Below are 15040 nucleotides of genomic sequence, written 5' to 3' on the forward strand. Positions count from 1 at the left end.
GGAGCGGATCCAAGTCGCCACACAGAGAGGAGCTGATATGCTTCATCATTATCCTCTCAAAACACGTCATCACTCTGGATGTAAGTGCAACTGGGTGATTGTCATTGAGGCAGGTCACCATGATGTTCGTGGGCACTGGTATGATTGAAGCCCACTTGAAGAAGATGGGAACCACACTCTGCTGAAGCAAGAGCTTGAAGATATCCATGAACGCACCATCGAGTTGGTCAACACTGGTCTTTAGTTCTTGGCCAGTACTTTCGAACTGGATGCTTTCCTTGGATTCACCCACCTGAAGGCAGCCTGCATGTCATCTTCAGATCCTGAGACCAAAGATCAGGAGTTACGAGGGATTTGCGATGGTTTCTCCATTTTCTGACAACATGGATCCCAAGACTCTTGCACCTTCCTCTGACGGCAGCTAGATAGAAAGAGAGGAAGACTGGTCAAATGCAGGCGGATGGCAACAAAAACCCACCTATACTCCACTCTTGTCCGCATTGACTTCAGCCTTGCTTGCTGCCCCAATCGGAGGGAAACAATGGAGGTGATCACGGGCTCGCACCCTTGATGCCTCATTCAGAGAGAAGCAATAGAGTTGATCATGGGCTCACTCCCTGCCTCAATGCCTCCAGGCCGTGCACTCCGCTCCAAACCTCAGTGAACTCCCGCAGAGACAGTAGAGCGCTAGATTGCTCAATCGGCCGCAAAACACACTATCAAAATCTAAATCACAGTTTCCAATCACTCACAGCTTAGTAGAAGAATCATATTTGAAAAGAAAAGAAATAAGAGAAGTTAAAAGAGTAGTTTCGTGATCTGTCAACAGGATGTCGCTGTTGGTCACGTTATTCACTGGTGCCATCGTCCCACAAAAATTTTGTTATATGTCAATGATTTGGATGATGGAACTGATAGCTTTGTGGCCAAATTTGGTGAGGTAGATAAATGGAGGGAGAGGTGGTATTGAGGAAGCAGGGAGTCTGCAGAAGGATTTAGATTGGGAGAAAAGGCAAAAAAAGTGGCAGATGGATTATAGTGTAGGGAAGTATGTGGTCATGCACTTTTGCAAAAAGAGTAAAGGCGAGAAAATTCAAAAATCAGAGGTGCAAAGGAACTTGGGAGTCTTTGTGTGGGATTCACTAAAGGTTAACTTGTAGGTTGAGTCGGTAGTAAGGAATGGAAACACAATTTTTGCATTCATTTTGAGAGGATTAGAATATAAGGGCAAGGATGTTATGGTGAGGCTATATAACGCCTTGGTCTGACCACACTGGGAGTAGTGTCAGCAGTTTTTGATCCCATATCTAAGAAAAGATATGCTGGCATTGGAGAGGATCCATTGGAGGTTCACAAGACTGATTGCGGGAATGAAAGAGTTAACAAAAATTGAGCGTTTGATGGCTCTGGGCCTGTATTTGCTGGAATTTAGAAGAATAAGGGAGAATCTCCCTGAAACCTACCAAATACTGAAAGGCCTAGATGTGGAGAGAATGTTTACTGTCATGAGTGAGTCTAGGACCAGAGAGCACAGCCTCAAAATAAGGAGATGCCCATTTCGAACAAAGATGAGGAGGAATTTCCTTAGCTAGACTGTAGTGAATCCCTGGACTTTATTGCCACAGAAAAGTGTGGAGGCCAAGTCATTGAATATATTTAAAGTGATAGGTTTAAGTTCTGATTAGTCAGGCTGTCAAAGGTTACAGAGAGAAGGCAGGAGAATGGGATTTGAGAGCGATAGTAAATCAGGCATGATAGAATGGTGCAGCAGGCTTGATGGGCTGAACTGCCTAATTCTCTGCCTATGTCTTGTGGTCTTATGGTCTTACCCTACTTTATTGGAAACATTAGGTGTGGGATATGTAACTTGAAGTTCAGCTTAGTGTCGCATTTATCACCAACATTATGATCAGTCTGGTTCAGCTTCAGGAAGTGGCCTGGGAGAAATTTGGAGTTGGCATCCAGCTTGCATTGAAGAGCTCTTGAATTATCTAGATGTTCACCAGAGGATGCAATTGCCCTTCCAGTTGATCGAGAGTCACTGTACCAATAAGATGTGACTGAATAATCCTTTCTGACCATTCACAATTACATGCATTTTTATACAATCGAATCTTTTGAAGAAATTGTGACAGTTGGATGAGTCAGTTTGCAAACATCAAGTGACAAATACATTTTCACTGCCAAGTTATCAGTAGTGAGTTTGAACCCGTTTATTTATTTGCATCTTTTCCTCATTATGTTAACTGGAAAAGTCTGACTTAAAACCTTTCAAAAGCTTCAGAGCAGAATTGAAATTCAGTTTCCAGTTAATAGAAGTCTTTGAACTCCAGAGTGAGCGTGTAAGTCAGTATAATTTTTATTGATATGCTTTTAAAACCCAAAGATTAAATTAAAGCTTATAATATCCTTCCTATTTACTGTTTGCTCCTTTCATTTTCAATGGTCTATAAATGAGGAGAAGACACACGAACTGTGAAGAAATTATATGCCAACTCCATGGTTAACTGGATTGAATTGGGATCAGGCATAGCCTGGCATCCCAGTAATAAGCAGCAGCAGTGAAGAGTGTGGCCTCAATTTATAATCTGAACGCTTCTACATTGAGAACCTGGTGAGACTCCACAGTGATGCATCACTACTTTCTCCTGTCCACATTGTCATTTTGTTTAGCAGCGGGTTTGGACGAGTGGTGTGGAGGGTGTTTGGTGACACATCTGGTTGAGCATCTACATGCAATGATCCTGGTTCAATACTGACCTCTGCTGCTGTCTCTGCATGGACTCCTCTGGTTTCCTCCCACATTCCCAAGATGTTCTGGTGTGTTAGTTGGCCACAGTAAATGACCCCTTGTGTTGGTGAGTGGTGCGAGAATCTCTGAGGCCTTTGTTGGTCAGAGTCGACCACTGATGTTGTGACCTAGCTGTCTGGATACACAACTTCTACATGACTTGAGACATCTGTTAACAGATGGTGACAACTCTAAACAAACCTCTCTCTCTCTCTCTCTCTCTCTCTCTCTCTCTCGCTTTCTCTCTTTTTTTTCTCTCTCTCTCTCCCCTCCCCATCTCCCTCTCCTCCTGTCCCCTCCTCATACCCCCTCTCTCCCTCTCCCCCTCTTGCATCCTCCATACCCCTTTCTCACACTCTTCCAATATTTGTGATACTGGAAGAGTTAAATTCAATACAATGGAGCGGATATTTGGTTTTGGTCATAGATCTTCGTGATTTTTATAAATGACCTGGATAAGGAAGTGGAGGGATGGGTTAGTAAATTTGCTGATGACACAAAGGTTGGGGGTGTTGTGGATAGTGTGGAGGGCTGTTAGAGGTTACGGCGGGACATCTGAAGGTTGCAAAACTGGGCTGAGAAGTGGCAGATGGAGTTCAACCCAGCTAAGTGTGAAGTGGTTCATTTTGGTAGGTCAAATATGATGGCAGAATATAGTATTAATGGTAAGACTTTTAGCCGTGTGGAGGATCAGAGTGTACCAGCAATTACTGCATAGTCGCCAGCGAAACACTGATCATCCTTATCACTGAGGCATAACATGAATATTTTAGTAAATTATACATTGTGATACTTGCTCCTGACTGTGTCTAATGCCAGAGATCAGTACATTTGTCCATTATTATAAATATAATGATTACTACTCCAATCATGAGTAGGAACATTGAAGGACCAACAGAATGAGATGCAAGAACACATTCGGCAATTTACTATCTTTTGTTACATGGAAAGCAAAGACAAAATTGCTCACACTTCACATATATCTCTGATAACTAATGTACAGTACATCTTTGATCTATTCTGTCCCTAATGTTGGGCCACTTTTTCATCAACATCACATGGACTGTGCTCCCTAGCGATGCAGCAGGGGAATTACCTGCTGGAATGCCTGATCCAGCCCTGGCAGTCTGACGCAGTGATTATCAGACAAGCTTCAGTCATAGTGTTCATCAGTGACCTTTGGTCATAAGGATGCTTGTCATGGACCTTTCATCTCCAGGAGGGGAGAAAAATTCCTCAATAGGGTTGAGGAATGAGAAGTATGGTGGAAGGAATTCCATGGACACGTATGGATGAGCATAAAACCGATCTGTCACTGCAGATGCGTGGTGGAAAGATACGTTGTCCTATATGATGACATAGTGTGGGTCATTGATCTTGGCATCCTGTTCCTCCTTGAATGCTAAGAATTGTCTGTAAAGCCCATCAAGGAATGTGATAAGGCGTGGACTGTTATTTTGCCCAATCACTGGGATGTGTGCCAAAACACCAGTGCTTGATATGGCTGCACATATATGAATATTTGAACTTCTCTTGCATGTTGCCCTTTGCCCTATAACAATCCTCCCTCGACACCTTGTCTTAGACAAGGTTGGCGTATTAACAGATTTGCAATGATTGCTTAATTCCTTGCAAAATGGTGTCACATTGAGTCAATGATGTAGGATTGATGCTGTCAGCTGGGGGCATTTGATTATGCTTTTCTTGACCTGACACTTCCAATTGATTTTGGTGTCTTCTGGTGACTGCTGTGTCTAATGTTTTGCAAGAAGTTTATTAGCAATTGAGATAGGTGTACCTGCACTGAGAAATGGCTGACTGTTGTGCTGTGGTGGTTTCGATTTTGCTCATTTGCAGTTTAGAATTTACCACATGCGCTACTGGCTTGATCATATTGTTTCGGCAACTGAGAAAAGCTGGTAACCCCTAGTGAGGAACTTCCTTCAGGATTGAACACGGAGCCTCCATTTGTGTCTTAGAGGTGGGGGCAGTGGTTTGACACTGATGAAATAGCTTTTGAGGTGTTACATCAAATGGCTTTGCACATCTGCGAGGTTATGAGAGTGAGGGATAATTTAAATCCAGTTGAAGTTCGAAGTCAAAGTAATTTTATTTTCAAGGTACATGTATGTCACCATATACAACTCTGAGATTCATTTTCTTATGGACATACTCAATAATCTATAGAATAATAACCATAACAGAATTAGTGGAAGACTGCCCAACTAGGATTTTCAACCAGTGCAGAAGACAACAAACTGTGCAAATGCAAATATAAATAAAGGGAACATCAGATAAAGAGTCCTTGACAGTGAGTCCATTATTTGTAGGAATATTTTAATAATGGGGCAGTGAAGTTGAGTGAAGTTATCCCTTTGTCTTAACCCAACACATCAATTGTCCATTTCTATTCACAGTCGCTGTCTGATCCACTGATTTCCTCAATTGTTTTTTGTGTTGCTCCGTCTGAATTACCTGCAGTCCTCTTGTGTTTCTTGTTTAAAATTCGGAATGAATTTGGAAATGAGATACAGTAAATGAGGTGCACATCAGCTGTGAACCAAAGGACAAACCAAGTGCTGGAGGTGAAGATTTTTAAAAAAAACTGCAGATGCTGAAAATCTGAAATAAAAACTGAAAATGCTAGAAACACCCAGCAGGTTGGGCAGCAACTGTGGAGAGGGAAACAGAGTTAAATGTTTTTAGTTTGTTACAAGAATCATCCCTTGTAATAATGACCAGAGAGGTACAGAGTGATCTGAATTTACCGACAAGTACCTTTGTTGTCTCAACAGAAAAACACGTGAACTTACACATCCAATACTTGTGTGCACACCTACTAAGTTTTCCTGACATTCCATGAACAGTCAAAGAACAGAAAAGATATTATCAGTTAAGAAAGAGTTTCTGCTGCTGGCCACATATTCCTTGTAGTCCCGTTTTGAATCTCTATGTGTCCCTGGGGCATATCATATGGTGATAGTTGGTCTCCTACAGAGCTACCATCACCAGCACGCTTGAAGCTTCATTCCAGCTGCATTCCAGTGTTATTAGCTGTAGGTCATGTGTCTGACCTTTAACACCTTTCTAAGTGGCTCTGCAACCATTTATTGCCCGCTTTCCAGCAAGAGACAAACAGTAATTTATGGCTCTTCTCAATCAGCAAATAGCTTGAATCATGCAGAACAAATACAGATCCCAACAGTCAAAAACCTGCATGTTATATCCAACCGAAGAACATCTCACAAGTAACTTCTTATTTAAAAATGATCTCCAGTCCAGCAGATTACCTGAGGCATCATTGTGTCTACTTTAAAACACTGATCAAGCCAAGTGACTGACTCACAAATTGGAGAACAGAATGTCTTCATAAAATGGCAGCCTCCATCTCTAAGTATACAGCAAGAACAAAGACAATTGGTCTGTCTGCTTCCACTATCCTCGAAGTCACTGATTTGTAGACTAGTTCTTTCTGGCCAACAGGTTACAACCCTTCATCATATCTGTCCACTGTAATTTCAAGTACTGGTGATGACTACCCTGCTGCTGTTGCCATGGGAACTAGGTGCCTTGGGAACCAGACCAAAGAGAAGATTGTGGACTTTAGGAAAGTACAGGCTGACCACTACTCAATTCAAATACTCAGCTCCTTCGTGAAAAGAGTTGACAGCACTACGTTTCTGGGAGTGCACATAACACGCGGTCTCACCTGGTCACTCAACACTATATCTTTGGTCAAGATAGCACAACAGCATCTCCACTTCCTGAGGAGATTAGTATGAGTGAGGCTTTATCTACTCCCACCCCCCATTCTAACCAATTTTACAGGAGCACTATCGAGAGTGTTCTGACCAAATGCATTACTATCTGGTACAGGTATTGCAAGGCATATGACCAGAAGTCCTTATAAAGGCTTGTGAGTTCTCCTGAGAAGATCATCTTTTCCATGTAACAGAGATATTTATCTAAAGCACTGCATATGCAAAGTCAGTAATCATTCTCATCCGTCCAACAATCTCTTTGACTCCCTACCATCGGGCATGAGGTACCGTAACATTAGAACAAGAACTGTAAGGATGGGAAACAGCCTCTTCCCTCAACCTGTAAGACTATTCGACTTGCTGTCACCATTCTTGGCTGATCAAGTATGAAGCACCAGTAGCATTATACTGTTTACTTTTTAACTTGTGTTTTAAATGCACCTTAATATTTGTTAATTTATTTGTGTAATGCACTTCATGCACTGTATAAGTTATACTGTATGTGCTGTAATGTGTGTGCACCTTGGTCCAGAGAAGCGTTGTCTCATTTGGCGGTATACATATGTACGGTTGAATGACAATAAACTGAACTTGATCTTCAACTTGAACTTCGTCCAAGCTACAGATAGAAGAATACTCCTGCACACAGGTGCCAAGGCTCTGACATAATCAATTCTGTTACATATGCGCAGAGCAAGATTGACAACGGAGCAGTAAGATTAAATGATTTTATTGAGTGATATTAGCTACAGAACATGCTGGGCAACTTACAGAGCAGGAGCAATGAACTAAACTTCTCCGAGATGAAAACATGCACATTTGAAAGTCCGTGCTCAAAAGAGATTGCCCTCTACACATAGCAGGCTCAATCGATTCACTGTGCAATCACTTGGTTCTCGCAATCGATCTGATGTGGTTCTACCCTCTCCCCAATACATCGGAACTACAGAGGAAAGGAATAAAGTGCTAAACTGAGAAAAAAAAGTGAAGTATTTATCCCACTTGGTACGGGTCAGCTGGCTGGTGCATGGCACATTCTCGCAATTGATCTAATACAGTCCAAATTCTAGCAGTATTGTTCAAAAGTATCTTCACATAGCCGTTGTAGGAAAAGCCTACAGCTAATTATTGCATTATCACTGAACAAGATCAAATTAGCTCCTAACTTTTGCTGACTGTTGGCAAAATCTCCTCCCTAAAGAACATCATACAAAGCAGTACTCCTGCTGACAAAGCAGCTTAGCATCCTCACATACAGCCCTCTAAATAGAGAACATAGAAATACAGAAAATCTACAGCATATTACAGGGCCTTCGCACCACAATGTTGTGCCAACCATGTAACCTACTCTAGAAACTGCATAGAAATTCACTAAGGCATAGCCATATATTTTTCTAAGCTCCAGGTACCTATCTAAGAGTCTCTTAAAAGACCTTATTGTATCTGCCTCCACCATCTTCACTGGCAGTGCATTCCATCCACTCATCACTCTCTGTGTGAAAAACTTACCCCTGACATCCCCTCTGTACCTACTTCCAAACACCATAAAACTATGCCCCCTCATGTTAGCCATTTCAGCCCTGGGAAAAAGCTTCTGACTATCCACATTTTCAATGCCTCTCATCATCTTATACACCTCTATCAGGTCACCTCTCATCCTCTGACGTTCCAAGGAGAAAAGGCCAAGTTCACTCAACCCATTCTCATAGGCATGCTCTCCAATCCAGGCAACATCCTTGAAAATCTCCTCTGCACTCTCTCTATAGCATCCACATCCTTCCTGTAGAGGAGTGACCAGAACTGAACACACCAAGTGGGGTCTAACTAAGGTCTTCTATAGCTGTAACATACCTCACGGCCCTTGAACTCAGTCCCTCGACTGATGAAGGCCAACACACCATACGCCTTCTCAACAACATTGTTAACCCACGCAGCAGCTTTGAGTGCCCTATGGACGTGGACCAAAGATCTCACTGAACCATCATACTGCCGAGAGTCTTACCATCAATATTATATTCTGTCTTCAAATTTGACCGATCAAAATGAGCCACTTCACACTTATTATCTATGTTGAGCTCCATCTGCCACTTCTCAGCCCAGTTCTACATCTTGTCAATGTCCTGCTGTAACCTCTGACAACCCTCCAGACTATCCACAACACCCCCAACCTTTGTGTTATCAGCAAACATACTAACCCACCCTTCTACTTCCTCATCCAGGTCATTTTGTCACAAGGTGGGGAGCAAGGGTGGACCCAAATGCAAGACACAAATACGTCTTGTGAAATTAACTAAATTGAGTTTATTGCTCGTTACAAGGAGAGCAAAGCAGAAGCGGGAATAGCGTAATGGACAAGGATTCAGGCCCTGCACCAGGCTGGGATTAAGGGTCTGGGCTAGGACTCGGAATCACGGACCCCGGAGCCAGGACTTGATACTTGAAACCCTCTGGAGCCAGGAGTTGATACTTGAAACCCCTGGAGCCAGGGACTCTTCTTATTCGCGGGATAGACTCAGACACAGGACATAAAACATTGAGCCAGGAATCCTCCTTAGACACAGGACAGAGTTGGGACTCTTCTTACTCATTGGACAGACTCAGACAGAGAACATAAAATACTGAGCCGGGAATCCTCCTTAGACACAGGACGGAGTCTGGACTCTTCTTGACACAGGGTCAGGACTCTTCCAGGGTACAGGGCCGGGACCCCTTTTTGATGCAGGACATGGGTACAGAGACCACACAACGATGGACAGTACTATAACTGGGCACAAGTACGCTCCAAGCAGCGGCGAGCTCTTGACTCACCCCGGCGAGTTAACTTTGACTGACTTCTTCTGGCAAGGGAAGGCGGCTTGCTGGTACTTGCTTCGGGAGGAGACTGGGCTTGCTCTGGCAAGAAACTTAGTTGGCTCCGGCCAGATGACATTGGCTCGCACTACCTTCGGTGACTTCGTAACGCTCTCGCGCCGAACGGCTGAAAGCCGGAGTCTTATAAACTGCCAGTTCAGCCGAGAGTAAATTGCCTCTAATCCCCAAGCCCGAGGGACACGGGAAAACAGGGAGTGAAAGGGAAACAGGGAGTCAATGGTCCGGATCGTAACACAAACAAAGTACATTTAAAGGGAATTTGATCCGGACCATGACACATCTATAAAAGTCACAAAGAGGAGGGGTCCCAGAACAGATCCCTACAGAACACCACCGGTCACCATCCTCTATGCAAATATGAACTATCGACAACCGCCTTTTGCCTTCTGTGGACAAGCCAATTCTGGATCCACAAAGCAACATCTCCTTGGATCCGTTACCTCATTACTTTCTGAATGAGCCTCGCATGGGGAACCATATCAAATGCCTTATTGAAATCTATATACACTCCATCCACTGCTCTACCTTCATCAGCGTGTTTTGTTATATCCTCAAAGAATTCAATCGGGTTCGTAAGGCATGACCTGCCCTTATTGAAGTCATACTGACTATCCCTAGTCAGGTTATGTCACCATGAGATTATAATTGTGCTTGGTGGCAGTCTTATTGATTTACATTACGTTCAGATGTACAGAAATCCTTGAAGGTAGTTTATAATTCACTCTAATCAATACTATTTCTCTAACTAAAATAAAGATTTCTTCTATCCTACTGTTATAAAACTGTTAAGTGATTCTCTAGCATGATAGACATAGAACACTAAACAACAAAGTACTGGCCCTTCAGCCCACAATGTTGTGCCAACCTTTTAACCTACTTCAAGATCAATCTAACTCTTCCCTCCCACGAAGCCCTCCATCTTTCTTTCATCCATGTATCTATCTAAGAGTCTTTTAAATGTCTCTAACATATCTGCCTCTACCACCACCCCTGACATTGTGTTCCATGCACTTACCACTCTCTCTGTAAAAACCTTCTGTTGACATCCCCTCTATAGAAAAGTCTGCAATCACATTAAAAGTATATCCTTTCTCCATCCTGGGGAAAAGGCACTGGCTGTCCACTCTATCCATGCCTGTTATCATCTTATACACCTCTATCAAGATAAATGACTCTTGGCTGCAATCTACCCTGTTCTAACTTTGCATCTTATTCTGTACTTGCATTTCCTCTGAAACACCTTATTCTGCACTGTTATTTTTTTACCTTGTACTGCGTCAATGCAGCGTTGCAATGAATTGATCTGTATGATAGCATGCAAGAAACTAGTTTACCAATCAACTGAACATGACGTCTGTAACTTGCCACCCAGTCCAGCTACGTCCAGTGACCACTTTATTAGATACAGGAGGTAACCAATAAAGTGGCCATTGGGTGCTTTTCTGTATGTTTGTGATTTTCTGCTGCTGCAGCCCATCCACTTCAAGGTGTGCATTCAGAGATGCTCTCCTGCACACCACTGTTGTAATGCATAGCTACTTAAGTTACTGTTGACTTCCTGGCAGCTTGAATCAGTGGGGCCATTCTTCTCTGAACTCTCTCATAACAAGGCATTTTCACCCATAGAACTGCCGCTCACTGGATTTTTGTTTGTCCTATCCCTGTAAACCTTAGAGACTGTTATGCATGAAAATCCCAGGAGAACAGCAGTTTTCAAGATACCCAAATCACCCTGTCTGGCACCAACAGTCATTCCACGGTCAAGGTCATGTTTCGTCCCCATTCTGATGTTTGGTCTGAACAATAACTGAACTTCTTGACCATGCCTGCATGCTTTTATTCATTGAGCTGCTGCCACATGATGGCTAATTATATACTTGCAGGTGTGCAGGTGTACCTAATTAAGTGGCCAATGAGTGTACGTATCATGTTTTGGCTTGTGTCTGGAGTGGTAGTTAATAGTGTTATTCCTATGCTACTCAGCCACTTCCACAAGGGAGGAGTTCACATACTGCAAAAGCAGAATGATCGATAAAGTTCAGTTGAGTATCCTTCATGCTGGTACCCTGGTGTGCTCTGTATTATCCCTCAATAATGAACACAACATAGTTTACAAAGTGGTCAATGAGTTGGTGCTACAAACCAAGTGATATCCCCAACAAGAAAGAATTTACAATAAAACTGTTCTTGTTCATATATATCTATGAAAAATATCTAGAGACTTATCAACCGAAACTGCACATGCTAGTTACTAATTGTATGCACCATGAGGCATAAGCTGAGACCAGATCAGGATTGCTCGGCATCACTTTCAAGCTGCATGCAAAAGTGGATACATAATAATAAACTATGGGCCACTGGCCTGAAGAAGTGCACAGAGACACAGACACAGCAGAGAAGTCAGTCAAACTCCCAGGGAGAGAAAAAGACATTTGTAGTCCAAACAAACAAAAGAAAAATAAACAAACAAACAAACAGGAAAGTGGAGCAAATACCTACAGTACCTACAGCTACTTACCTAAGAAAGCCCCCTAGACATTTGACTTCTCTAAAACAGGGAACATTGACAATTGGCTCAGACGCTTTGAGAGATTTAGAGTTGCAAACAATCTCAGTCAGGCTTCAGAGGAGCTTCAAGTAAGCACGCTGATATACTGCATGGGTGACAAAGCAGATGACATCATTAAATGGATTAGGATTGACAGGTTTTCAGAAAAAAGGAGTACAAACCAGTTCAGGGAAAATTCAGAAGAATATTGCGCAGGAAAGCAAAATATGATATAGGAGAAGGTAAAGTTCAACCCCAGAAAACAGGATCCAGATGAAAGTGTAAATGACGTCATCACCGCATTGTATGCCCTGTCAGACAACTGTGTATATGGAAATCTGAGAGATGAGTTCATTACAGACAGTATCGTTGTCAGGCTTCTAGACACCAAATTGTCAGAGAGACTTCAGTTGCAGGAAAATCTCACACTAGAGAAAGCTATTACTGTTGTCAGACAAAGTGAAAAGATGGAGAGCATTCTGTGTCACTTGCTCAGGAATGGTGAAGCTGTTTGGGTTTCAAACTAATTCACCAAAGGAATAATAGTCTGGCAGCATGCACCATGATCATTTCTGATCAGAATATCACAAGGTGAAATAACAGCTATTAAAGAAAGATGGTTATAAATTTGGCAATTCATTTTTATGTTTATGTAAGGAGCATAAGTTACGCACTATGGGTAAAATGAACTGAATTGCTCAATTTCAATGACTAGAATTTCAATGCAGCATTATAGACAAGAAGTACACACTAGTTTTATTCTTTTTCAAGAAAGGGAGATGTAGTGGTAGTTAATAGCTTTATTCCTCCATCACTCAGTTGGCCACTCCCACATGGGAGGAGTTCACATACTGTACAAGCAGCATTATCAGTAAAATTCTGCCCATTATCCTGCATGCTGGCATTCAGGTGTGCTATCCACTCTCCCTCAATAACAGACACAACAGTGTGTGAACATATAAAAACTTTTGGTGCAGTTGGGTAGAACTTCTGCTGAAAACTTCACATGGGTCAGCTCTAGCCTAGTCAGCCCAACTCAGTAAATTATTCAGGCCAGATGTTCTGCTCAGCATTACTAGGCTTCTCCCTTCATCAGGAAAAAACTATTTGAATACAGAGCAGTACAGCACAGGAACAGACCCTTTCACCAATGATGCTTGCACTGAACCTTGCCCAGGCCTGCGCCCTGGAAAATTAAGACTTTCCAGGCGCAGATCCATGGTCTCGCAAGACTAACGGATGCCCTTACTTACCCATCTATGCCTCTCTTAATTTTAGTAAGTCCCCTTTCTGATTTTTTTTTGGAAATGCTTCCAAGTAAAACATCAAATTCAACTCTTCAGTAACCATGACCTTTTTTTTATTTTTACAGCAATGAAGCCCTTGGAAAGTACTGAAGACAAAGGTGAGCTTTCCTCTTCTCACTCTGGAAACTTATTTATTCAATATAGTTCCTACAACCTGAATTTATTTTGAACTCTGTCTAGATGTTGCTTCAGCAGCACATGAAGCACCCGGCAGGTTAGGCAACATGTATGAAGGGAAATGGATTCAAGTCTCTTCATCAAACTTTAGTCCAGATGAAGGATCTTGATCTGAATCACTGACTGCCATTTCCCTTCAAAGTTGCTGCCTCCAGTATATTGCTCCAGATTTCCAACTTCAGCAGTCTCTTTTGCATCTAGAAGTTACTTGGGTAAGGCAATGAACTGTGTTCTCATAAGTATCATAGCTTAGTGACTGCAAGTTTGGGCGCCACCTTTCAGGGTCCCTCTGCCAATCCTTCGCATCAAGTTCAGTGTGTAGGTTGTCATACTATTGTTTTAGCTCAAGCGTCACAATCTCGAATCCAGATGCCCTCCAAGAACTTGGGATCAATTTAAAGTTCAAGGTACATTTATTACCAAATTATGTGTAAATTATACAATATTGAGGTTTGCCTACTTATAACTAGCTCCAAAACAAGAAGCCCGCAAGAATCTAATTTTAAAAAGACCAGTACACAATGTAGAGCGAAAGAGAGAGAGAAAACACAACTTGTGCAAACAATGAAAGCAAGCAACAGCATTCAGAATGAAATTGAGCCCATTGACCTGAAGCCCAGAGCAGCCGGAGTTGACCAGCCTCAGTTCATCACACAGCAGGGCAAATTGCCCTGTAGCTCGCAGATACAAAACCTGGTGCAGCCGGAGCAGTGTCACAGCTTCAGCGCTGTGGAGAGAGGAATAACCATTGTGAAAGGGCAAATAGAATTGGCCTGACCTTCATCTCCAGTCCAGTCACCCTGCCTTTTCAGTCAATCTGGGTCATCTCCCGCAATAGGACTCAGGCCCTACCACAGCAATATGCTCTGGGCCTAGACCCCACCGCCCAGCCCGTGGCCACCACTATATTCTGGCCCTTACTTGCCCTTTCCAAATTGGCACTTAGGTTGACCCAACCCTGCTCCTGGTTCAGCGGGCAGGCTCTGAAACTCCTTCACTCCAATTCCTCTCCAATTCACTCCACCTCTGACTCCGACTTTATCTCGGACATGCCTCGAATTCACTCCAACCACTTCTCCTCCTTTGTCCATTGCCAATTCTTCCCAATCTGCAATAATGGGTTCAAGGGATGGAGCACAGTAGCCAGATTTGGCAGAAACCTGTTACAGTAATTGACAATTCCTAAAAAGAACTGCAACTGTGAAACATCCTTTGGCCTTGGGACATCTACCACTGCTTGAACTTTCTCAGCACACTTGTGTAATTCTTGCGCATAAATGGTGTGACTACAGGAAGTGATCTTGGTTTAAAGAATTCACGCTTATTGTGTCATGCTGTGAGCCCATAATCTTCTCATCTAATTAACACTATTTTGAGATTTTGGAGATGTTCCTTGTCATCCTTACCAGTAACTATGTTGTAATCCAAGTAACACTGAGTGCCTGGGCAGCTTGCAGCAACTGGCCCATAATTTTCTGCCAGAGTGTAGATACAGATGCAACTACAAAAGTAAGCCTATTATAGCAATAAAGCTCTTTGTGGGTGTTTATTGTGAGAAACACTTTGGACTTTTCTTCCCTCTCCA

At 42.7% G+C, this 15040-nt stretch overlaps 1 protein-coding gene across 4 annotated transcripts in view; it reads left to right on the forward strand.

Annotated features, from left to right (window-relative positions):
* The window catches only part of cd276 (CD276 molecule), a 459683-nt gene that overhangs the window by 395411 nt on the left and 49232 nt on the right, over nt 1-15040 (forward strand). For all 4 annotated transcript variants that reach the window (XM_072282363.1, XM_072282360.1, XM_072282362.1 and 1 more), the window contains one exon: nt 13344-13376. In XM_072282363.1, coding sequence (XP_072138464.1) covers nt 13344-13376 — 33 coding nt within the window. The remainder of the gene's footprint in view (nt 1-13343; nt 13377-15040) is intronic.

This window comes from Mobula birostris, chromosome 18 (genome assembly GCF_030028105.1).
Source record: "Mobula birostris isolate sMobBir1 chromosome 18, sMobBir1.hap1, whole genome shotgun sequence".
NCBI lineage: Eukaryota > Metazoa > Chordata > Chondrichthyes > Myliobatiformes > Myliobatidae > Mobula > Mobula birostris.